The 25484-nt window shown below is 46.1% G+C and overlaps 1 protein-coding gene across 2 annotated transcripts in view; it reads left to right on the forward strand.

Annotated features, from left to right (window-relative positions):
* CYP39A1 (cytochrome P450 family 39 subfamily A member 1) overlaps positions 1-25484 on the forward strand; it is a 59547-nt gene that overhangs the window by 21907 nt on the left and 12156 nt on the right. For both annotated transcript variants that reach the window (XM_069974009.1, XM_069974010.1), the window contains 7 exons: positions 699-792; positions 2040-2135; positions 2622-2712; positions 7460-7593; positions 8971-9066; positions 10384-10472; positions 25240-25327. In XM_069974009.1, coding sequence (XP_069830110.1) covers positions 699-792; positions 2040-2135; positions 2622-2712; positions 7460-7593; positions 8971-9066; positions 10384-10472; positions 25240-25327 — 688 coding nt within the window. The remainder of the gene's footprint in view (positions 1-698; positions 793-2039; positions 2136-2621; positions 2713-7459; positions 7594-8970; positions 9067-10383; positions 10473-25239; positions 25328-25484) is intronic.

Here is a 25484-nt window from a genome sequence, read left to right on the forward strand (position 1 = left end):
GACAATTGCAGATCAAATTAGGTTCTAACAACTTAATTTTATTTGTTCTTCACATACAGAGGCGTAAAGTTATGGTTTTATTACACACACAGTGGTGCTGTTTAGCTGAGGAAAGTATAAGTGGTACAGGTCTCAGATTTATGTCCACACTCCAGGACTGTGTTACGTCACACAGGTCTCAGGTCCTTATTCACACTCCACCATTTAGTGTTTTTTTTTCCAGTCAGACACAGTGCTCTCTGCTGCCACCTGTGTCAACGTCAGGAACTGTTCAGAGCAGGAGAGGTTTTCTATGGGGATTTGCTACTACTCTGGGCAGTTCTTGACATGGACAGAGGTGGCAGCAGAGAGCACTGTGTCAGACTAGAAAGAATACACCACTTCCTGCAGGACATAAAGCAGCTGATAAGTAGTGGAAGACTTAAGAGTTTCAAATTTTAAAATCTCTGACACCAGTTCATTTGAAAGGGAAAAAAAAAATTTTCTTAAAATAATAATACAAAAAAATAATAAAATATAAAATAAACTAAAACTTTTCATCTATACCATCTTCAGAGTTAACCTGATCCTTCTCTTTGGAACCGTTCAGCCATTGTGTTGTCCTTCCTTTTTCCTCTGTATTATTTAGTGTCCGTTTCCAACACAGTAATCCTATATGTGTAGATTATATGAACTTAAAGGGATTTTCTGTCTTGCAGAGACTGGTCCCAGTCCAAGCAATGGCTGCTCAACTTGTTTAAAAACATAGTATCTGAAGCCGAACAAAATAAACCGTCTGAGGACAGCAGCAAGGTGAGAAACAGGGTGGATATCACAGCATGGTCCCTGTGCTAGAGCCCTGAGGGGATAGGGGGCGCCATCACAATCATAGATATGTTGTATAGCAGAGAATATAGGGGACATTCTGGCCAGTAATAGGCATATCTACACATATCTGTTTACAGGTATGTATGATCATGTGTTGTCATTAGTGACATCATCACAGCAGCGTATAACTGTTCAGCCTGATCACATGATGTGTCCATGATGGGGTCACCCCTCACTAGGTGCCGCCCTAGACACTGGCCTCCTGTTCATAGAGACAAAAACAGCCCATCACTTAGTCATGTCATCCACAGTGACATCATCACTTCTGTGTAGGACTGTCCAATCACATGATGTGTCCATATGGACAAGACCTCATCACTCAGTCATGTCATCCATAGTGACATCATCACTTCTGTGTAGTAGTATGCAATTATATGATGTGTCCATATGGACAAGACCTCATCACTCAGTCATGTCATCCATAGTGACATCATCACTTCTGTGTAGTAGTGTCCAATCACATGATGTGTCCACGTGGACAAGACATCATCACTCAGTCATGTCATCCATAGTGACATCATCACTTCTGTGTAGTAATATGCAATTATATGATGTGTCCATATGGACAAGACCTCATCACTCAGTCATGTCATCCATAGTGACATCATCACTTCTGTGTAGTAGTATGCAATTATATGATGTGTCCATATGGACAAGACCTCATCACTCAGTCATGTCATCCATAGTGACATCATCACTTCTGTGTAGTAGTATGCAATTATATGATGTGTCCATATGGACAAGACCTCATCACTCAGTCATGTCATCCATAGTGACATCATCACTTCTGTGTAGGACTGTCCAATCACATGATGTGTCCATATGGACAAGACCTCATCACTCAGTCATGTCATCCATAGTGACATCATCACTGCTGGGTATAACTGTCCAATCACATGATGTGTCCATATGGACAAGACCTCATCACTCAGTCATGTCATCCATAGTGACATCATCACTGCTGGGTATAACTGTCCAATCACATGATGTGTCCATATGGACAAGACCTCATCCCTCAGACCTATCAATAAAGATGTACTGGAAATCTTAAAAGACAATAAGTATTCTGCCCCCAATTCTCTAGTCCTGTAACATCTGGAATGTCTTTATAACATTATTACTTTTAGACTTTTAATATTTTTGTAATAATTTTTTATTTCTATTTTTTTCAGACCTTATTACATCATCTCTTGGATACTCTGAAGGGCAATTCCACCTACAACAACAGCTTGTTACTACTGTGGGCATCCCAGGCTAATGCCAACCCGGTGAGTACCAGGATGAGTCCCTGCCTTATGGGCTGCAGACTGACACTGACCACTCTTGTTACCAGGGAGCCATTCTCAGACACCTTCTTGAAACTGTTAGTAAGATTTACATGGTTTGCCGTGCTTGTAATATTATATCAGAGGGATCCAGGAGGTGCAGACCTGGTAGGATACTCAGCACAGTATTCTTTCCCTACACCTGAGAATGAATGAACTATGGTTCTGCGTAACACTGCGACTTTGTCAGTTTAGTGAACAAAGTTTTTCAATCTCCCAGGACTGAGCGAGTTCATTCAGGATAGCGAGCATATCAGAGTGCTGGGATCTTTAGTGCCATTACGTTATATTATTTTTCTTTGTACGCGGTAGTGCTATAGTTTGTTCTTTTTCTCATATTGTTTTGTCCATGTAATGCCTGATCCGACTTCAGGTTTATAATTCTGTTTGTCCATTCATATAACTGGTGATTTTACCTACTTTTGGCAGATCACCTTTTGGGCGCTTGCATTCATGACCGCAGATCCTGAGGTTTACAGGAGAGCTGTGGATGAGATCACGTCGGTGTTTGGTGACCCAGGTGACTTATTAGATTTATATATCACTGTAATATGTGTATGTGTCTTTACAGTGGGGGAAATAAGTCTTTGATACGCTGTGGAAGTTGTCCCACCTACAAAGAATGGAGAGGTGTGTCATTTTTATTGTAGGTACAATTCATTTGTGAGCAACAGAATCTATTAAAAAAATTCCAGAAAATCACAATGGAGGATTTGTAAATAATTATTTTGCATTTTATTACATAAAATTTGATACAAAAGAGAAACAGAAGTTAATATTTGGTCCAGAAACCTTTGTTTGCAGTTACAGACGTAGATGTTTCCTGTGGTTCTTGACCAGGTTTGCAGACACTGCAGCAGGGATTGTGTTCCCTCCTCCATGCACATCTTCTCCAGAGTCTTCAGGTTTCGGGGCTGTCACTGGCGGCTGTCTTCCTTACCCCCTTAGGCAACATCTTTCATGGAGACCCAGACCGAGGAAGATTGACAGTCATCTAGTCTTTCTTTCATTTTCTAATAATTGCACCAACAGTTACCTTCTCATCAAGCTGCTTACCCATTGTCATGTAGTCCATCCCAACCTTGTGCAGGTTTACAATCTTGTCCCTGGTGACCTTAGACAGCCATTTGGTCTTGGCCATAGTAGAGAGGTTGGAGTGTGATTGATTGTGTGTTTCTTATATAGGTAACAAGTTCAAACAGGAGCAATTAATACAGGTAATGAGTGTAGCGTAGGAGAAGCTTCTTATAGAGAAACTAACAGGTCTGTGAGAGACAGAATTCTAGCTGGTTGGTCAATGATCAAATACTTTTTTTATGCAATAAAAACATTTTATGGAATTTTTTTTTTATAGATTCCGTCTCTCCCAGGTGAAGTATAACTACAATAAACATTACACACCTCTCCATTCTTTGTAGGTGCCAAAACCTGCAAAATGGGCAGTGTATAGAATGCTTATATTCTCCATTGCTTATATGTATTCACTTAGTAATAACTTTTGACCTCATTATGATACAGGACTGCTCAGTGGTCCCTAACAGGTGGTGAACAATGCTCTTGGCTCTAACAGCAGAGCGCCCCCTTCCACATCTATTCCTTCTATAGTCTATTCAACATTGCTGACTTTAGAAGCAACCTGTTATACAATGCTTCCCAAATCACAGCTGAAAAGTTGGAAATCAATTACCAAATCAATGATACAAATAGGCAATAGAAGTGAACTATTATATGTGTATTTGACATCAGTGTAGTACCCAATGGTATAATAACTAAGCCTAAAAACTACTCCTCCTAAGATAAACTCCATAACAACATAAAGGGGTAGTTCACCAAAAAATGTTTCCTTTCAAATCAAATGGTCCCAGCTAATTCTATTAAAAATCTCAAATCCAGTACTTGTCAGGTGCTGTATGTCCCACAGGAAGTGTATTCTTTCCAGTATACCATAATGCTCTCTGCTGCCACCTTGGTCCATGTCAGGAACTGTCCAGAGCATTAGCAGATCCTCATAGAAAACCTCTCCTGCTCTCCAGACTGGAAGGAATACCACTTCCTGCAGGACGTACAGCAGATAAAAAGTACTCGAAGACTGGAGATTTTATTTTTACTAGAAATAAATTACAAATCTGTATAACTTACTGGCACCTGTTGATTTAAAAGAAAAAAAATGGTGAATTACCCCTTTAACTAAGCTTCTATAATGGGGGTAGGACTTTTTTGTCACCAACCAGACCACAATGTTTAGAGCAGAGTGGTGGTCTGTAACCTAGACAATGAGCAGTCAAAACTGAAAGGAAAGGAGCAGCATATCAGGAGAAGAAGGCAAGTATGCCAAATGAATGAATTTGCAAACATTTTGTTCTTAAATTGCCCTACAAATTTATCTATATTAATTGTTATAGGAATATCCCTTTAATTCTTAATTGTCATTGCATCCTATATGATAATACATGACGCATTCTGACATAACCGGCCTGTTACGGTGCCAATTTTCTCACAATAGTAATTTTTTGTGCATTCCCACTGTTCACCAGCAGATGGCAGTGGTGATTTTTCAGGGCTATACGATTACCTCGTCTTTGCCTGTAAGAATAATTTGTCTTTGCGGAATGTTAAACGCGACGTTGAAACTCCTTTTTATCACCATGGATTTGTCTGTGTAGGAGAACAATTGTGCTATTTAATAAGAGAAGAGGACCGGCTCTGCCAAAATACTGCTTGATGCAGTTAGGAAAATATTTCTCCATGTGTTACATGGAATTCGGCGGTCTCCATCATTCTATGTAACGCCTGTTATTTATAGCTGTGAGGCATGTGAAATCATTGAGACGCATCACCAGTCATAGGTGGACACATAGTAGTGGCAGGGGCTTAGCTATAGGGGTGTAGAGGTGGGCGTCACACCTGGGCCCTAATACCCTAAGGGGGCGCTAAGTCTTCTCAGCCCCATAGGAAGCTGCCACATGGTAGGGGAAAAGCCCTGTTACAACCCATGCATTGGGGCCCAGCAGCTTCATGTTACAATCATAAGCCCTACTGGAAAAATACTATAAATGTACAATGTATGGCGGCTGCCGCGTGCAGCCCACCTATTAAAGTATTAGTGCACCTGTCTGTCAAGTGTAAGGCGTCTTCTGATTCCTTGTAAACAAAATTTAATCATCTGACTGCAGGTTGTGTGTGGTATTACAGCAAAGCCCCATTCACTACAGTGGTGCTGAGCTGCAGTACCAAATACTACCCATGTTGAGGTGTGGCGCTGTCTCTGAAAAAAAAAAGAAAAAGAGCAGATATGTTTTTCAAAACCTGTATAATCCCTTTAAGGTTCTCATTAAGGAAATTCAGGAAGGTTTGTGGTTTTTTTTTTCTTTTATAGTGCACCATAGGCTTTTATTATAGAATAATGTAGAGTTTCTTGTCTATGCCTTGTGCTTACCTGTTTTAGTTGAGGTGGCAGCCATATTGATTCCTAGTTATCCATTGAAATGATTTCCTAATGTTGCCTACATTTTCCATGATTCCTCTGGTTTTGCAGAGAGAGTGGGAGGAGTCTCATCACTGCAGTGCTCCCTCATCAGCCAGGAGAACCACTATGACTCATAAGTGGCTTGGTGTCAGTTCACACTATGTGCAGTTTTCTTGTTTTATAGGAAAATATTGCCATAAGTAGTAAGGGATTCGTTCCATTATCACAAAGATGGTGTTTTATAATGATCTGAAATCTTCAGTTTTCAGCAGCATCAGTATATATAGAGCTGGGAGGGGCCTGGATGCTTCCAGGAGGCATCTGATAGGTGATGAGGTCATCCTGTAGTTTATAGGTGGTCAGCTGACCCAGGCCAGACCACTTTGTGAGATATATATAAATCCATATGATTTAGTGGCGGTCTGACTGCTGGTCCCATGACTCAAAAATGAAACAAATGGATATAGCAGAGCTGGAATGAAATAGATGGCACTGTAGGAATAGTCATGATGAGATGAGTGTACCTAATAGGGGGCAAAAAAAAAACAAAAAACCTGGAACGCTTCTTCACGGTTATGTTCAAACAAAGTCTTTGCTTACTTTTTGGGTTGTAAAACAGACATAAAACAGCCATATACTGTTTAAAAGAAATTGCAATTAAAGGAGAAGTCCCACCAAGTATGAAATCTGCAGGCAGGCAGGGATGGATGTGAAAGTAACAGACAAGTTAAGTCACCCGCCCCCATGTCTCGTAGCGCCGCCGCGTCCCAGGGCTCTGCTAGCTGCAACATCAAGACCCTGGCTGAGTGATTGCCCACTCAGCCAATCAGTGACTTGGCTGTGACACCACCCCAGTCACTGACTGGCTGAGCAGGCAAACGCAGTGACATTGCTGCTGCAGGACACGGGTATGTGACGTACCTGGTTTACTGCAGAAGATGATGTCCAGTGGCGGCGCTACAAGGCACGGGGGACAGGTGACTTAACTTGTCTGTTATTTTCACACCCACCCCCGCCTGCCTGCAGGTGGGACTACTCCTGTGTATGAATTTTGTAATGCAGTAATTTTGTGGCCGTTTATGGCTAAAAAACAGATGTTCTTTTCAGTATTTTCAGGAAAGTCTATTTTTCTTGCAAAAACACTGAGAAACTGCAGAATTTTTATTACCTTTCCTGTAAAAATAAAGTCTGTTTTTTGGGGGTTTTTTTGTTTTTTTTTTAAAGTGGTTATCCAGCGCTACAAAAACATGGCCACTTTCTTCCAGAGACAGCCCCACTCTTGTCTCCAGCTTGGGCAGGGTTTTGCTGCTCAGTTCCATTGAAGTGAATGGAGCTTAATTGCAAACCGTACCTGATCTGGAGACAAGAGTCGTGTTTTCTCTGAAAGAAAGTGGCCATGTTTTTGTAGCACTAGTAAGGCTCACTATTCAGCTCAGCTCGAGCAACCTCTACTAGGCAAGTTTGGTTCTACATGCCAACTATGGGTAGGAGTTTCAGCTAATTCTCTTGGATACTCCCAATAGAATACACAATGGGGAAAATTGATTAAAAATGGTGTAAAATGAAACTGGCTCACTTGCCCCGAGCAACCAATCAGATTCCACCTTTCATTCCTCACAGACTCTTTGGAAAATGGAAGGTGGAATCTGATTGGTTGCTAGGGGCAAGTGAGCCAGCTTCACTTTACACCATTTTTAATAAATCTCCCCCAATATGTCCCACAATGTGCTTTTCTATGTGTTAGTACTGAATAGATAGGCTGCAGTCTCATGAGTATTTTCACTTCTGTCTCTTTAACCAGGTAAACAACCATTGAATATAACCGAGGAAGACCTGACGAAACTTCCCTATATTAAATCCTGCATCCTAGAGGCCATACGGCTGCGGTCCCCGGGGGCCATTACCAGGAAAGTCCTTCAGCCCCTCAAAGTTTACGTACGTCATCATTTTCTCATTCTCCGGTCACATAACGGCTGGTCTCTGGCCGGATCATCTCGGCCGGTACTTAAGTACCGGCCGGATGATGCATCCGGCCGCGGAGCTCTGATGCGGGCGCATCAGCGCATGCCCGCATCAGAGCTTACCATAGCACACAGTGAAGGGAGCGGCCGGAGTCGCTCGCTTCACTGTGTGAACTGACAGGTCTTTCTGCGGCCGGAATTCACTGAATTCCGGCCGCAGAAAACTGACCTGTCAGTTTTTTCCGGCGCCGCACAGATCCCGGCCGGAGCGTATACGATGTGTGTATGCTCCGGCCGGGATCCAATTGCACACAAGGCTATGTTCAACTCCGCAAAACTACGGCCGTAGTTCTGTGGCGAGAACTACGGCCGTAGTTTTAAATAGTGTGAACATAGCCCTATAGATGACATGTAGACATACAAGGGGGTTACTGATGCACTGGCTTTAAATACAAATAAAAAATTGCACCAGAAGCATCGCAGCAAGGAAGGGGTTACACTGAGAACTGAATTATTACTACAGCTGCTGTTGCTGACAAGGGGATTGGAAATAACACTTCAGCAGTAGGTATATATGCAAGTACAGCTTCCATTTTCTGGATGGCAAGACTTTAGGAAGAAAGCCTTGATTTATCTTTCAGGAACAGTGTTGACTATCTTGAGGAATCAGACTGGCTCACAGGTTGCAGGTACAAAGTTCAGGCTTTCTATGTCCCGCTCTTCCTCCCTTTTGCACATAGCAAATACTAAGCCCTGTCCCCCACTTCCCATGTTCTGTCCTGATCTAGTTAGAGGAGACAGATTTCCCCTAGCAACGCTAAGTGGCCAGTAGATTGTAGGGAAATGAGACACTGAGGTATGAAGTCACATTTGGTAAATTATGTAATGTACAAATATGTAAGGCATCACATGGCAGGTGGTAGAGCCTATGTGACCATTTAATATACCTAGTCATATATGTGGCATTGAGGAGCTGAGGAAAGCTGGGTGCATTACTGGTCTTAGGGGTACCAGTACCTGGGCACCCAACAACAGTGTTATTTGCACACTATAAGGTTTATATTATGTAGGCACTATGGGGGAGATTTATCAAAGGGTGCAAACTATACACTGGTGTAACCTGCCCACAGCAACCAATCACAGCTCAGCTTTCAGCTCTGGTAAAATGAAAGCTGAGCTGTGATTGGTGGCTATGGGCAGTTTACACCAGTGCATATTCTACAACCTTTGATAAATCTGGCACTATATGTTTGTATAGTATGGGTATGACTTCATATATTAGTGTATATATCTGTGTATCTGTGTTTTACCATGTGTATCCTCATAACCTTGCTGTGCTCTAACCCTTTAGGATTATGAGATCCCGGCTGGTGACCTGTTAATGTTATCTCCATACTGGCTACACCGAGACCCAAAACACTTTCCAGAACCACATATGTTTAGACCAGTAAGTTCCAGCATGGCCGCGTACTGCATATTACAGTACCTTTGTGTATGATGACCAGAGCTGTGTGGGCTGTGGCTGCTGGAGAGGATGATGGCTGAGGGATGCTCAGTTTCCCTCCAGTGCCCTGTGTCCCTCAGTGTCCCCCTGCCATCATCCTCCCCAGCAGCCACAGCCTGCACAGCTCGGGAAGTCGGGTCGTGACATCACCATTTTATCCAGGAAGTGAAGCCTTGATGCAGTAGTAAGTGCAGGGAAAAAGCACTTTATAAGCATTTCCTGTAATAAGTGTATATTGGTGATTTGTATAACTTTTGGGGGGCAATACAATACTTTAATAAAACTTTTGACCGGACTTTTCCTTTAAGAGGCGACCCAGGCCTGTCTGCTGCCACCTATGTCCTTATTCTGAACTTCAGAGCAATGGACAACCTATTATACTCCAGTTTAAGTGCATATACAATATAATGGGTAAAAGTATAGTCCATTCATTTATCCCTTTAATATGTCACTGTAGTTTTATTTTAATTTTTTTTTTGCAGAAATCAATAGTACAGGCGATTTTAAGAAACTTTGTAGTTTATTAGCCGAAAAATGCATTTTTATCATGAAAAAGCAGTTTGAAGCTCTCCCCCCCTGTCTTCATGGTTTTCTTATGGAGAGGGGAGGGGTGGAGGGAGATGAGGCACTAAAACAGGACAACAAAGAGTTAATTTACAGCTACATCACCGGCTATCTCCTCTGAATTCAGCACTGACCTCTCTGACCTCTGAATACTGGCTTTCACACAGCTCCCACTGTGTAATCCTTTGTTCTCTGCTTTCTGCTGCCGACTAATCTCCCCCTCCCCTCTCCATAGGTTAGACAGGGCCCGACTGATGTAAAAGAGTCAAGATTTCTTGATAATGAGCAGTGAATGAGAGAGGGGGGGAGACTAGGGGAAAGTCTTTTTGAATGCAGATAATAGCATATTTGCCTAATAAACCCAATTACAAAGTTTCTTATAATCGCCTGGGCTATTGATTTCTTCAAAAAAAATAATATATATATATATATATATATATATATATATATATATGTGTGTGTGTGTGTGTATGTATACATATATATATATATATATATATATATATATATATATATATTTATATATATATATGACAGTGACACTTTAAGTACAGATAGATTCATCATTGTCAAAATTTTGATTTCCCCTTTAAGTATTCTGTATTAAAGCAATAAACTATTTTTACTCTAGGGAAGTGCAGCTCCGATTATTTACTCAAGGCCTCATTGGAAAAAAATGATATTTTCTTCCCACAGGAACGATGGAAAAAGGCAAATTTAGAGAAGAATGTTTTCCTAGATGGTTTTGTAGCCTTTGGCGGAGGAAAGTTCCAGTGCCCAGGAAGGTCAGTGATACAGGCCGGCTGTGTGTATCCTCTAATACAGGCAATGGAGGCTCAGCCTAGTATAACACAACACCAGGGGGGTATGCACATTGTTTATTGGGACTTGCTGTGTATGTGTAATGTCTCCGCATAGGGCCCCAGTTACATTATTATTGGGATATTATGAACCTGAGCACCTTTATTTCTCCCATAGGTTATAGAACAGGAATATGGAGCTTTCAGCCCTCCAGCTGTTGCAAAACTACAATTCCCATCATGCCTGGACAGCCAAAGGCTGTCTAGGCATGATGGGAATTGTAGTTTTGCAACAGCTGGAGGGCCAAGGGTTCCCCATCCCTGTTATAGAGTGTGGTGTGGTATAGAGAATGTGTCAGCTCTATACTACAGTGATTTTCAACCTTTTTTGAGCCGCGGCACACTTTTTATACTTAAAAAATCCCGGGGCACACCACCAACCAAAATGGCACAAAATGACACTAAAACAGTACATATTATACATATAGTTAATAATATAGATTCTAAATGTATTTATACTCACTCAGTGTGAAACATGGGCCTGTTTTCTTCTCCCCCCCCTGTGCTTCTCTCCTGTGCTTCTCCCCACCATACTTCTCCCCCCTACTTCTCTCCTGTGCTTCTCTCCACCATACTTCTCCCCCCTGCTTCTCTCCTGTGCTTCTCTCCACCATACTTCTCCCCCCTGCTTCTCTCCTGTGCTTCTCTCCCCCCTGCTTCTCTCCTGTGCTTCTCTCCACCATACTTCTCTCCCCCCTGCTTCTCTCCACCAAACTTCTCTCCCCCCTGTTTCTCTCCCCTGTTTCTCCCCCATCTCCAGGTTTCTCTCCCCCATTGTTTTCTCCTGTTTCACAGGGGCACCATAGTTTGGGGAACTTTCCCCACGGCACACCCGACCATGTGTCGCGGCACACTAGTTGAAAATCACTGCTATACTAGTCCTCTGTTATTCCTCCTTGAAACATTTCTCTGGTCAGTAGGAATGGTCTTTTCCTCTGTCATTACTGGACACATTTCTGCTCTTTTTGTCGACATGAAATTTTTGGATCTTTATCTAGATTAAATGTTAAAGGGGTACTCTAGCTATTTTTTTTCTTTTAAATCAACTGGTGTCAGGAAGTTATACAGAGGTTTTTTAAATAGAAATAATTTACAACTCTGAATAACATTCTGACACCAGCGGATTAGAAAGAAAAACATTTTTTGCTGGAGTTCCCCTTTAAACAGACAATGGGAGTAACCATTTGTTCAGCTGCTGTATGTTATGTTTTATCATGTAATATATGTCTCGCTGTATACCTTGTATTTTCCCCCTATTTTTGTTATGTTTTATTATGGTATTTTTTACTGTGTGCTTTGGGGGATATTTAATAAAACTGGCATATGAGTATGCACATCTTAAATCCCCGCCCCCTTTTCCCCAGCTGGCTTTACTAAAAGGCGCACACCTCTTAGTACAGCCAGCCGGCCCTGTGCCCGGTGCAGATTTTGTGCAAAAATCTACACCTGCTCTGAGGCCGGTGTACATTATTGCCAGTGGCGTAGCTACCATAGATGCAGGGAAGGCGGTTGCTATGGGGCCTGTGGAGGGAAGGGGCCCAGGGAAGATAAGAGCCTCCTGTGTCCTTTTGCTTAACCCCTTATGTACTGCAGTTTGTAAGTGACCCAGTGTTCTCTTACATGCTGCAACACAAAAAAGGTTAATATAAGCTCAAGACAATTAGCTCTCTGATAACCTCTGAGCTCCCGCAGAGGTCAGGGGTTATCAGTGCAGGAGTAGTGAAGGAGAGAGCTAATTGTCTTCTGTATTAACCCTTTGTTTGTGTTGCAGTATGTAAGAGAACACTGGGTCACTTACACACTGCAGTAAATAAAGGGTTAAGCAAAAGGTAGTCCCGCACCTATGTATATAACCATGAGGCTCCTAATAGGCTGCTATAGTTAAATACAGTGGATGGACAGAACAAGCAGACATTGGCTTTCTCCTCTGCCAGTCACTGCAGGATTCTGCCTCTGGCCACAAGAGAATTTTTTTTTTGCCACATGACCAAGTGTGTATATATATATATATATATATATATATATATATATTATAGTGTGTAGGAGAGGGGGGCCCCATACAGTTTTTTTGCTATGGGGCCCCAGGAATCCTAGCTACGCCCCTGATTATTGCCTGGTTTATCTAAACCTCCATAAATCAGGCATGGGAGGATTCCACACCTCCTCCCCGCCTTGTTGCGTCCCCTATGCCCGCCCATCAATTGAGCGGGGGATACAGCAGGAGTACGCCATGGAAAAGGGGAAAATCTTCCCTTTTTTGTTGTGCACGAACAATAATAACCAGGGAACAATAATGATAAGTTTTGTGTTCTTCTCTTTCTTTGTTATGTTTCATCATGTTATATATGTCTCACTGTATACTTTGTGTCTTTCCCTTTCTTTATGTTTTATGTTATATATTTCTTGCTGTATACTTTCTTTGTTATGGTTTATCATGATATTTTTCGCTGTATACTTTGGGGGGGATTTATGAAGATTGGCGTACTCGTACACCGGTCTTAAATTGGGCCCGTCCCCTTTTCCCTGGCCAGATTCACTGATAAATGTCCCCCTTTGTTTGTTATGGTCTATCATGGTATATATTTCTCGCTGTATACCTTGTGTTTTTCTCTTTCTTTGTTATGTTCTATCATATTTCTCGCTGTATACCTTGTATTTTTCTCTTTCTTTGTTATGTTCTATCATGGTATATATTTCTCGCTGTATACTTTGTGTTTTTCCCCTTTCTTTTTATGCTCTATCATGTTGTATATTTCTCGCTGTACACTTTGGGGGAGAATTATCAAACATGGTGTAAAGTGAAATCGGCTCAGTTTCCCCTAGCAACCAATCAGATTCCACCTTTTATTTTTCAAAAAGTCTGTGAGGAATGAAAGGTGGAATCTAATTGGTTGCTAGGGGCAACTAAGACAATTCTACTTTACACCAGTTTGATAAATCTCCCCCTTTGTGTTTCCCCCTTTCTTTAGGTTCTGTTATGGTATATATTTCTCACTGTATACTTTGTGTTATCCCCCTATATTAGATGAGTGGTTTTTGTTGCTCACCGCTCCTTGTGTCGCTGAGACCTCCTGTCATCAGGTTATTTATACCTCATATTCCAGCCCTGATGCGCCTTTTGAAAACTAAGAAGTGCACTTAACATGTAAAAGTCACGGCGACCCTTATCTATATCACTAGTGACGGAAAAGCACAATACAACTTTTCCTATGTCTGACAGGCGGCAGGCCAAGAGGCATGTCTCTCCTCCTAATCCCTCTTCTTCTATCCTGTAGGGGATTTATTCTACATTATTTACCTCTTTTGTTTTGTGCCTTCTGCCTTGATATCTTTAAAAACTATTAATTTAACCATTTTTTTCCATGGAAAGAATAGTTCTCCGCCCCTTTAAAAGTGTTATCCAGCTATGCAAAAACATGGCCACTTTCTTCCAGAGACAGCACAGCTCTTGTCTCCAGTCCAGGTGTGGTTTGCAATTAAAGAGGCACTCCGGGCTGGGGTCATTTTTATTGTACGGCCGGGGAGGGGATGGATATAGAAGCTGCCGGTCACTACCCTCCCCGGTTCCAGCGCCGGGTCACGGATCGCGCCGTACTCCCGTCCCGCTGCTGCTTCCTGGTCTGAGCTGCAGCTTGAGACGTGACGTCTCGAGGCAGCTCAGCTATTTAGTGGCCGAGGCGGGACTCCGCTACGACCGCTAAATGACTGAGCTGCCTTGAGACGTCACGTCTCAAGCCGCAGTTCAGGCCAGGAAGCGGCGGGCGGACGAGAGAATGGGGCAGCGCGATCCGGGACCCGGCGCTGGAACCGGGGAGGTAAGTGACCGGCGGCTTCTATATCCACCCCCTCCCCAGCCGTACAATAAAAATGACCCCAGCCCAGAGTACCTCTTTAAGCTCCATTAACTTCAATGGAACTAAGTTGCAAAACCTGCGCCCAAACTAGAGACAAGAGTGGTGCTATCCCTGGAAGAAAGTGGCCATCTTTTTGTAGCACTGGATAAACCCTTTAAGTCACCCCACAGATTATCATTGCCGCTTGATTCTTGGGGCTCCTTTGTGTCCACCTCCTATTTCCCTGACGCTCCCTATAACTCAGCCAGACGCAGCACCTAACCCCAGCAGTCCCATGGTATTTATATTCTGCTGATGCAGATCCTCACTGTCTTTGTGCCTTTTACTTCATCCAGCCCTGACTTGGATGTTCTGGCTTGGTCCTCTTGACTTCTCTTTGGTTTTGCCTACTTAGCAGCTGACTTCATCCCGTCCCATGGCTCTGTCTGTGTCCTTGTGTGCTCCCTAGTATCTCATCTGACCTTCGGCTTTACTCCTCCGCCATCCCCTCTGTCTTTGACCTTGCTTTTCTTTCCTGGCTCCTGTATTGTACTGTGTCACTGATGGGATTAGGCTCTGTTCACACATTCAACATATCCACCAGGAACGCTCAGGACAATGTACCCATAGGCCCCAATTCAACAAAGGCCAAAGTGTCACTAGTGATGTCACTAATTCTGTGACCTCACTATTGCCATTTTGGCTTCTATTGCGGTGGAACATGTTGGTGTTTCTTTTTTTTTTTTTCTAACTGAAAACAGGTCATTACCGTACTGTGGTGTGATGCAAAAGTGAATATTTTCTTCATATACCTTCAGCTCTAGGTGTGACTACAGCCTTAGTTCACCAATTTTATTTTCTTTCAAATCAACTGGTGCCAGAGATTTGTAATTTACTTCTCTTAAAAAAATCTCCAGTCTTCCAGTACTTATCAGCTGCTGTATGTCCTGCAGGAAAGGGTGTATCTTTTCAGTCTGGAGAGCAAGAGAGGTTTTCTGTTTCAATCTTTTTATAAAATTTTTCATATAATAAATGTCAGAATTACAACATCATATTGCAGTTGCATCAGCGATATTTGAGCTATATCATATACAAAACAAGTCAGAAACAACGTATATAGAATAGCAGGAAGCTATTTGCTACTGCTCTGGACAGTTCCTGACACGGACAGAGGTGGCAGCAGAGAGCACTGTGTCAGACTAGAGAGAATACACCACTTCCTGTAGGACATACAGCGGCTGATAAGTACTTGAGATTTTTAAATAGAAGTTACAAAAAGAACAATAATCACTGGAGTACACCTTTAATACAGCCAGCTTCATTCTGCAACCAGTAAGCTTGCTGTGCCACTCTGTTGTGCTGGAGATTTAGTAATAGAGGTACAATAAAAATCTGTAGAACTTTCTGACACCAGTCGATTTGAAATATTTTTTATTCTACAGAGTACCCCTTTAAATTAAAGGAGCTGTACAATATCTTCCATTCCCACACAATACGTGCCCATCCACCGGGGTGTAGATATAATCAGGACCTTGTGACTGAGGGGCCCAGTATAGTTGGTGGTGGGGAGCAGATGAAGCCCTATCCCTTCCATCAGACATTGATGGCTAATAGTAACATCCGGCATTAGTCTTCCGTAGCTTGGTTGTGGAGATATCTGGGATAGTTCCCCACATAAGACGGATAGCGGAGAGCAGGACCATGAATGAGTTAATCCTGGTCTGAAATATCTTCCATTTTTCACACAGTCTATTTTGGGCTGAGGCCTGGGATCATGGGGTCTCCTGGGAATGGGGCAGACAGTATCAGACTCATGTTTATCATCTCATGGTGGTGGACGCTGCCACAGGCCCCTCAGTTCTGAAATAACAACACCGTGACCACCTGACCTCCTGAGGCTCCTCCCCCCGCGTCAGCGCTATATGATTGGTTATGTTATAAGATTGATCCTGGGGATATAAAAGACATGGCAGGTATTGGGAATATGTGATGGAGGGGTTAAATCATAGATATGAATATTGCATAAGGTTTCTGTAAGGATCATTTACATGCATCAGTTTCTATTGATCAAGAGGAGGACTCATTATTTCTGCCTTACCCTAGTGATGTCACTAGATCCATGTGTGATGTCAGTAATACAGCCGCCTCATGGTCACTACCACAGTGTGATATATGGGGGGCTGGAATCTGTTTATTAACCTGTCACTTCCCTCAGTGATTTCTATTCTTAGTGATGCAAACCTTTACTACTGCCACTACTCAGTGATGTCACTAATGCGCATATTTTCCTAGTGATGTCAGCAAGTTTGCTATTTGTCAGTTATATCACCCTCATGTTAAGTCACTAGTTTAAACACTACTCAGGGATGTCATTGGTTCTGTCTTTTGCCAGTGATGTCACTGTTCTGTCTTCTCTCAGTGATGTCATTGTTTCTGTCATCTCTCAGTGATGTCACTGGTTCCATCCTCCCTCACTGATGTCATTGGTTCTGTCCTCTCTCAGTGATGTCATTGGTTCTGTCCTCTCTCAGTGATGTCACTGGTTCTGTCCTCCCTCACTGATGTCATTGTTTCTGTTCTCTCTCAGTGATGTCATTGGTTCTGTCTTCCCTCAGTGATGTCATTGGTTCTGTCTTCTCTCAGTGATGTCATTGGTTCTGTCCTCTCTCAGTGATGTCATTGGTTCTGTCTTCTCTCTGTGATGTCACTGTTCTGTCTTCTCTCAGTGATGTCATTGATTCAGTCTTTTCTCAGTGATGTCATTGGTTCTGTCTTCTCTCAGTGATGTCATTGGTTCTGTCTTCTCTCAGAGATGTCATTGGTTCTGTCTTCTCTCAGTGATGTCACTGTTCTGTCTTCTCTCAGTGATGTCATTGGTTCTGTCTTCTCTCAGTTATGTCATTGGTTCTGTCTTCTCTCAGTGATGTCATTGGTTCTGTCTTCTCTCAGTGATGTCATTGGTTCTGTCTTCTCTCAGTGATGTCACTGTTCTGTCTTCTCTCAGTGATGTCATTGGTTCTGTCTTCTCTCAGTGATGTCATTGGTTCTGTCTTCTCTCAGTTATGTAATTGGTTCTGTCTTCTCTCAGTGATGCCATTAACTTAGGGCCGTATTCCACAGTAACGATAATCGGCCGAATTAGCCCCATTTGGCCCGATTCGGACGATTATCGCTCTGTGAATTAGAGAGAACGATCAGCCCATGATCGTGTCATCGGCTGATCGTTCATTTAGGCAGGGCCGTATTTACCACTAGGCACCTGTAGTCCGGTGCCTAGGGCAGCACCTTGCAGGGGGGGCAGCACCAGGGAGCAGGGGGACAGAAAAAACTATTTTTTTTGTTTTTATTTTCCCTCCTCCCGTTCAGACTTGCCAGTAAATCTGTTGTCTTTTCCAGGGGGTGGGGGGTATGATGGTATTGGTCAGGTCTGGTATCGCCAATAGGTGCGTGGAGTTATGGTATCTTCAGGTTTAGTGCCTAGGGCAGCAGCAGCTGTTAATACAGCCCTGCATTTAGGGCCAGACCTAAAATCATCGTTCCCCCACCGCGCATCGCTACGGTTGAATAGCGGCGCACAGCGGGCGACCGACGATTTGAGAAGCAGCAGCATACATTACCTGTCAGGTCTTCTGCTCCGCTCCGTCCTCCTCCCCGGGTCCCGCGCGCTCTATCTTCAGAATGGCCTGTCAGCTGATGGAGCGCTCAGCCAATCACAGGCCGGGACCCCCGCGGCCTGTGATTGGCTGAGTGGCATGTCAGCTGACAGGCCATTCTGAAGCTAGAGCGTGCCGGACCCAGGGAGGAAGACAGAGCGGAGCAGAAGACCTGACAGGTAATGTATGCTGCAAGGGCGATGATCGCTCAATGATCATCGGGCTGTGGAATAGGCCCAGTAAACGATCGTTTACATCGTTGATCCGGCCCTCCTTGGCCCGTGGAATAGTACCCTTAGTCTTCTCTCAGTGATGTAATTGATTTAGTCTTCTCTCAGTGATGTCATTAGTTCTGTCCTCTCTCAGTGTCACGGCCGCGGCGGCGTCCCGTGCTCCGGGCCGCCGCCGCGACCTCCCTCTGAGCCATGCAGCAGCCGGTGTCCATAGGCAGGGACCCGGCGCTGCTGTTTCTTCAGCCCCGGCGGGCGCCTCACCTCTCCACGCTCCCGTCCGTCGCTGTGCCGGCCGGCGCGCGCGGCCCCGCCTCCTAGGGCGCGCGCGCGCCGGCTGTCCCAGGTTTAAAGGGGCAGTGCGCTCCTAATTGGTCCATGCGCACAATCACTCCCTATAAGTTCCAGCCCTGCCCCACTACAGGTGTTGGAGCCTCTACATGCTTCCCATAGCGTTTGGCCCAGCTCCCTGTTGTTCCTGATTCCTAGTCCTTGTTCCTGATTCCTAGTCCTTGTTCCTGATTCCTAGTCCTTGTTCCTGATTCCTGTCCGATACCTGGCCCCCAGTCCCAGTTCCTGGTCCCTGCTCTCCTGTGTTCAGCCAGTTGCCTGCGGTTACGCATATTAACCTCTGCCAGCACCATCTTACGTCTGCTGCTCCTGCTACACCTCGTCTGCCGTCACTAGCAACCAAGCCAGGGGTAGCGACCTGGGGGTCGCCTGCCGCAGCAAGTCCATCCCGCCTTGCGGCGGGCTCTGGTGAAAACCAGCGGCCCCTTAGACTCCGCTCCCTGGTGAGGTTAGTGCCATCGCTGGTGACGGTCCAGTGGATCCACTACTCCAGGTGTTACAGTAGGCTCCAACCATGGATCCCGGCGAGGTGCCTGATATCCGCGAAGTGGCCCGAGTGGTCGCCCTACAGGCTCAACAGATCCAGCAACAGTCACAGCTGATCCAACAACTGACTGCAGCCGTACAGCAGCATACCACAGCTCAGCAGTCATCACCTCCTGCAGCCTCTGCTAAACTACGTCTGGCTCTCCCAAGCAAATATGGAGGTGACCCCAAGTTGTGCAGAGGATTCCTGACCCAATGCACTATGCATATCGAACTTCTAAGCAGTCAGTTTGCCACCGAGCGCTCTAAAGTGGCTTTCATTATCAGCCTATTGGAAGGTAGAGCTCTGGCCTGGGCCACACCACTGTGGGACCGTGATGATCCTGTTGCTGCCAATCTCCGTATCTTCCTGGCCGAGTTCCGCTCTGTCTTTGAGGAACCTGCCCGTGCGTCTTCGGCTGAGACTGCTCTCCTCAATCTCTCCCAGGGGACTTCCTCCGTTGGTGATTACGCCATCCAGTTCCGCACCCTGGCTGCAGAACTAGACTGGAATGAGGCCGCTCTAATTGCCACCTTTAAAAAGGGCTTGTCCAGTCAGGTGAAGGATGTGCTCGCTGCCCGAGATTTGCCTACCTCCTTGAATGAACTCATTCTACTGGCTACCAGAGTCTACACCAGGTTTTCCGAGAGAGAGGAGGAGGTCCGGCAAGAACGGCGTTTGAGTCTGCCCCGTCGCCATCCCCGGCTGGCTCCGGTGTTCCAGAATCCCGTTGCTCCTATGCCCCAGTCGTCTCCCGAAGTTCCTATGCAGGTGGAACGAGCCCGCCTGACGTCTGCTGAGAGGGCCCGTCGACTGGAGCTGAATCTCTGCCTCTATTGCGGTGGCACTGATCACTACCGGCAGAGATGTCCCCAACGTCCTCAGCGTCCGGGAAACGCTCGCACCTAGGTCCGGTGGGAGAGGCCTCCCTAGGTGTGAATGCCACCTCTCCAAGGTTGTTAATGCCAGTCTCCATCCAGACACCCTCAGGGCAAGTTCTCCAGACCACTGCCCTCATCGACTCTGGCGCTGCTGGCAGTTTCATTTCTGCTTCGTTGGTCCAAAGATGGCGGCTACCCGTGATCCAACTAGCCCAACCCCGGTCAATCTCTTCGGTCACGGGCGAGATTCTTAACGAAGCTGTGCACTGCCAGACTGCACCCCTAGTCCTCCAGGTGGGCGCTTTACATCAGGAGAGGATCTCCTTCTACGTCTTGCGCCATTCCTCTTCCAACATCCTACTGGGCCTTCCTTGGCTGCAATTACATACCCCTAAGCTGGACTGGAGAACTGGGGAGGTTCTCAGCTGGGGCCAGGACTGTCCTAATAGGTGTCTGAGGTCCCCTCAACCCAAGTGCTCTACGAGGTCACCTGCTTCCGCCAAGCCTCTGTCTGGATTACCGGAGGATTATCAAGACTTCGTTGATGTCTTCTCGGCTAAGGAGGCGGACTCTCTACCACCTCATCGGCCCTATGATTGCCCTATAGACCTTCTTCCAGGAACTTCTCCTCCCCGTGGTCGAGTATACCCTCTCTCTGTGCCCGAGACTGAAGCCATGTCCTCCTACATCCGGGAGAACTTACAGAAGGGCTTCATCCGTAAATCCACGTCTCCTGCTGGCGCTGGATTTTTCTTTGTACAGAAGAAGGACGGTTCCCTCCGCCCATGCATAGACTACCGGGGCTTAAATAAGGTGACTGTCAAGAACCGCTATCCTCTTCCGCTAATCCCCGAGCTATTCGACCGTCTTCGTGGAGCTAGAGTTTTCTCCAAGCTGGATCTCAGGGGAGCGTATAACTTGATCCGTATTCGTGAAGGAGACGAATGGAAGACCGCTTTCAACACCAGAGATGGGCACTACGAATATCTGGTCATGCCATTCGGCCTATGCAATGCCCCAGCGGTCTTCCAGGAATTCGTGAACGATATCTTCCGAGATCTCCTCTATGTCTGCGTCATTGTCTATCTTGACGACATCCTGGTCTTCTCCCACGACCAGCAGACCCACGTGTCCCATGTACGGCAGGTTCTACGAAGACTACGGGCCAACCGTTTGTATGCCAAACTGGAGAAGTGCGTTTTCCATCAGCGCAGCCTGCCGTTTCTTGGATACATTGTCTCCGACCAGGGCCTACAGATGGATCCTGCCAAGCTCTCAGCTGTTCTCCAGTGGCCTCGTCCTGAGGGACTTAGAGCTATCCAACGATTCCTTGGATTTGCCAACTACTATCGGCAATTCATCCCTCACTTCTCTACCCTGGTTGCACCCATGGTGGCTCTCACAAAGAAGAGGGCGGATCCCAGACGCTGGCCTCCAGAGGCCGAACTAGCCTTCAATAGCCTAAAGTCTGCCTTTGCCTCCGCTCCTGCTCTAGTTCGCCCGGATATCTCCCAGCCGTTTTCTCTTGAAGTTGATGCTTCTTCTGTGGGCGCAGGAGCCGTCCTCTCGCAAAGGGACACATCAGGCAAGACCAGAACCTGCGGGTTCTTTTCCAAGACTTTTTCCCCTGCCGAGAGGAACTATACTATAGGAGATCGTGAACTCCTGGCTATTAAGTTGGCACTGGAGGAGTGGCGTCATCTCCTAGAGGGGGCTAAACATCCCGTTAACATCTACACGGATCACAAGAACCTCCTCTATCTCCAATCGGCTCAACGCCTCAATCCCCGGCAGGCCAGGTGGTCCCTCTTCTTCTCTCGGTTCAACTTCACCATTAATTTCCGTCCAGCCGAGAAGAATATCAAGGCCGATGCGTTATCCCGGGCATCCGATGTCATGGGGCAAGAGGAATCTCCTCGTCACATAATACCTCCTGATCGCCTAGTACCAGTTGCCACTTCTACTCTGCAGAGGTTACCTCCCGGTAAGACGTATGTGCGCCCCGCACTCCGTAAACGCATCCTGAAATGGGGTCACTCCTCTATGGTGGCCGGGCATCCGGGAGTTCTAAAGACCGGGCAACTTATCTCCCGCCACTACTGGTGGCCTAGCCTACTCCAAGATGTCAAGGACTTTGTGGCGTCCTGTACCGTCTGTGCCAGAAACAAATCCTCCCATCAAAGACCGGCCGGCCTACTTCAGCCCTTGCCAGTTCCAGACCGCCCCTGGTGCCATATAGGCATGGACTTTGTCACAGACTTACCTCCATCTGCGGGTAACACGGTCATCTGGGTTGTTACTGACCGTTTCTCCAAGATGTCCCACTTCGTGGCTCTTCCTGGATTACCATCAGCTCCTCGCCTGGCTCAGCTGTTCTTTCAGCACATCTTCCGCCTCCACGGCCTTCCTCTTCATATAGTGTCTGACAGAGGCTCACAATTTGTCTCCAGATTCTGGCGTGCTCTCTGCTCTCAACTCCAAGTGAAGCTGGACTTCTCATCGGCCTACCATCCCCAGACCAATGGGCAAGTGGAGAGGGTCAATCAGGTTCTTGGCAGTTATCTTCGACATTTCGTCTCCGCTCGCCAGGACAACTGGTCCAGTCTGCTTCCATGGGCAGAGTTCTCCTACAACCATCTGGACTCGAGTTCTACAGGCAAGTCACCCTTCTTTGTGGTCTATGGACGTCACCCTCGTCCTCCTCTGCCTCTCTCTCCATCTTCTGAGGTCCCAGCCGTGGAGGAGTTGTTATCTGACCTGCAGTCAATCTGGGAACAGGCTCGACAATCTCTACGCAAGGCATCTGACCGCATGAAGGATCAGGCGGATAAGAGAAGAAGACCCGCCACAAATTTTCTCCCAGGTGACAAAGTCTGGCTCTCGGCCAAATATGTCCGACTCAAGATTCCCAGCTACAAGTTGGGTCCTCGATTCCTCGGTCCTTTCTCGGTGCTAAAGCGCCTCAACCCTGTCACCTACAAACTCCGCCTACCCCCCACGATGCGGATTCCAAATGCCTTCCACGTCTCCCTCTTAAAGCCAGTGGTCCTCAACCGGTTCTCCGATAAGTCTTCCTTCTCTGCCCCACAAGCCGTCTCTGACGACGTCTACATTGTCAAAGACATTCTGGCCATGAAAACTGTCAGAGGGAGACGGTTCTTCCTGGTGGACTGGAAGGGATTTGGTCCTGAGGAGAGGTCCTGGGAACCCGAGGCTAACATCCTGGACCAAGATCTCATCAAAAGGTTCCTACAGGCTAGAAAGAGGGGGAGGCCAAAGGGGGGGGGTACTGTCACGGCCGCGGCGGCGTCCCGTGCTCCGGGCCGCCGCCGCGACCTCCCTCTGAGCCATGCAGCAGCCGGTGTCCATAGGCAGGGACCCGGCGCTGCTGTTTCTTCAGCCCCGGCGGGCGCCTCACCTCTCCACGCTCCCGTCCGTCGCTGTGCCGGCCGGCGCGCGCGTCCCCGCCTCCTTGGGCGCGCGCGCGCCGGCTGTCCCAGGTTTAAAGGGGCAGTGCGCTCCTAATTGGTCCATGCGCACAATCACTCCCTATAAGTTCCAGCCCTGCCCCACTACAGGTGTTGGAGCCTCTACATGCTTCCCATAGCGTTTGGCCCAGCTCCCTGTTGTTCCTGATTCCTAGTCCTTGTTCCTGATTCCTAGTCCTTGTTCCTGATTCCTAGTCCTTGTTCCTGATTCCTGTCCGATACCTGGCCCCCAGTCCCAGTTCCTGGTCCCTGCTCTCCTGTGTTCAGCCAGTTGCCTGCGGTTACGCATATTAACCTCTGCCAGCACCATCTTACGTCTGCTGCTCCTGCTACACCTCGTCTGCCGTCACTAGCAACCAAGCCAGGGGTAGCGACCTGGGGGTCGCCTGCCGCAGCAAGTCCATCCCGCCTTGCGGCGGGCTCTGGTGAAAACCAGCGGCCCCTTAGACTCCGCTCCCTGGTGAGGTTAGTGCCATCGCTGGTGACGGTCCAGTGGATCCACTACTCCAGGTGTTACACTCAGTGATGTCATTGGTTCTGTCCTCTCTCAGTGATGTCATTGGTTCTGTCCTCTCTCAGTGATGTCATTGGTTCTGTCCTCTCTCAGTGATGTCATTGGTTCTGTCCTTTCTCAGTGATGTCATTGGTTCTGTCCTCTCTCACTGATGTCATTGGTTCTGTCCTCTCTCACTGATGTCATTGGTTCTGTCCTCTCTCACTGATGTAATTGGTTCTGTCCTCTCTCACTGATGTCATTGGTTCTGTCCTTTCTCAGTGATGTCATTGGTTCTGGCCTTTCTCAGTGATGTCATTGGTCCTGTCCTTTTTCAGTGATGTCATTGGTTCTGTCTTCTCAGTGATGTAATTGTTTTGTCTTCTCTCTGTTATGTCATTGGTTCTGTCCTCCCTCAGTGATGTCATTAATTCTGCCTTCTGCCAGTGATATCATTGTTCTGTCTTCTCTCTGTGATGTCACTGTTCTGTCCTCTTTTACTGATGTCATTGGTTCTGTCCTCTCTCACTGATGTCATTGGTTCTGTCCTCTCTCAGTGATGTCATTGGTTCTGTCCTCTCTCAGTGATGTCATTGTTTCTGTCCTTTCTCAGTGATGTCATTGGTTCTGGCCTTTCTCAGTGATGTCATTGGTCCTGTCCTTTCTCAGTGATGTCATTGGTTCTGTCTTCTCAGTGATGTCATTGTTCTGTCTTCTCTCTGTTATGTCATTGGTTCTGTCTTCTCAGTGATGTCATTAATTCTGTCTTCTGCCAGTGATATCATTGTTCTGTCTTCTCTCTGTGATGTCACTGTTCTGTCCTCTCTCAGTGATGTCATTGGTTCTGTCTTCTCTCTGTGATGTAATTGGATCTGTCTTCTCTCAGTGATATCATTGGATCTGTCCTCTTTCGCTATGATGTCACTAGTCCTCGCTTATCTTTATGACCTCACTAGTTTAGTTAATTGTCTCTTTGCTATGATGTCACTAGTCCTTTCTTATCTCTATGACCTCACTAGTTCAGTTCAGACTCCTTTTGCTGTGATGTCACTAGTCCTTTCTTATCTCTATGACCTCACTAGTTCAGTTCAGACTCCTTTTGCTGTGATGTCACTAGTCCTTTCTTATCTCTATGACCTCACTAGTTTAGTTCACACTCCTTTTGCTGTGATGTCACTAGTGCCGTCTTCACCCATATGAAGCACTCTCTCAGTGATATATGTATACTTTCATGCAGGTGGTTTGCACTCATGGAAATCCAAATGCTGCTTGCCCTGATGCTCTACAAGTATGACTTCCATCTCTTGGATCCAGTTCCTAGACAGGTACTTGGTATTTGTAATCCATATCTCTCTTTGATGCATTTAGCAGCCTCCCCACAAACCTCCTTGACATACCAGATCAGTTGCGGAGCGTTCTCCTCTAATAATCAGCAGCTGCCACAGGATAAGGAGCTATGGAAATATTGATGTCAGCGGCATC

Source organism: Dendropsophus ebraccatus, chromosome 6 (assembly GCF_027789765.1).
Source record: "Dendropsophus ebraccatus isolate aDenEbr1 chromosome 6, aDenEbr1.pat, whole genome shotgun sequence".
Lineage (NCBI taxonomy): Eukaryota > Metazoa > Chordata > Amphibia > Anura > Hylidae > Dendropsophus > Dendropsophus ebraccatus.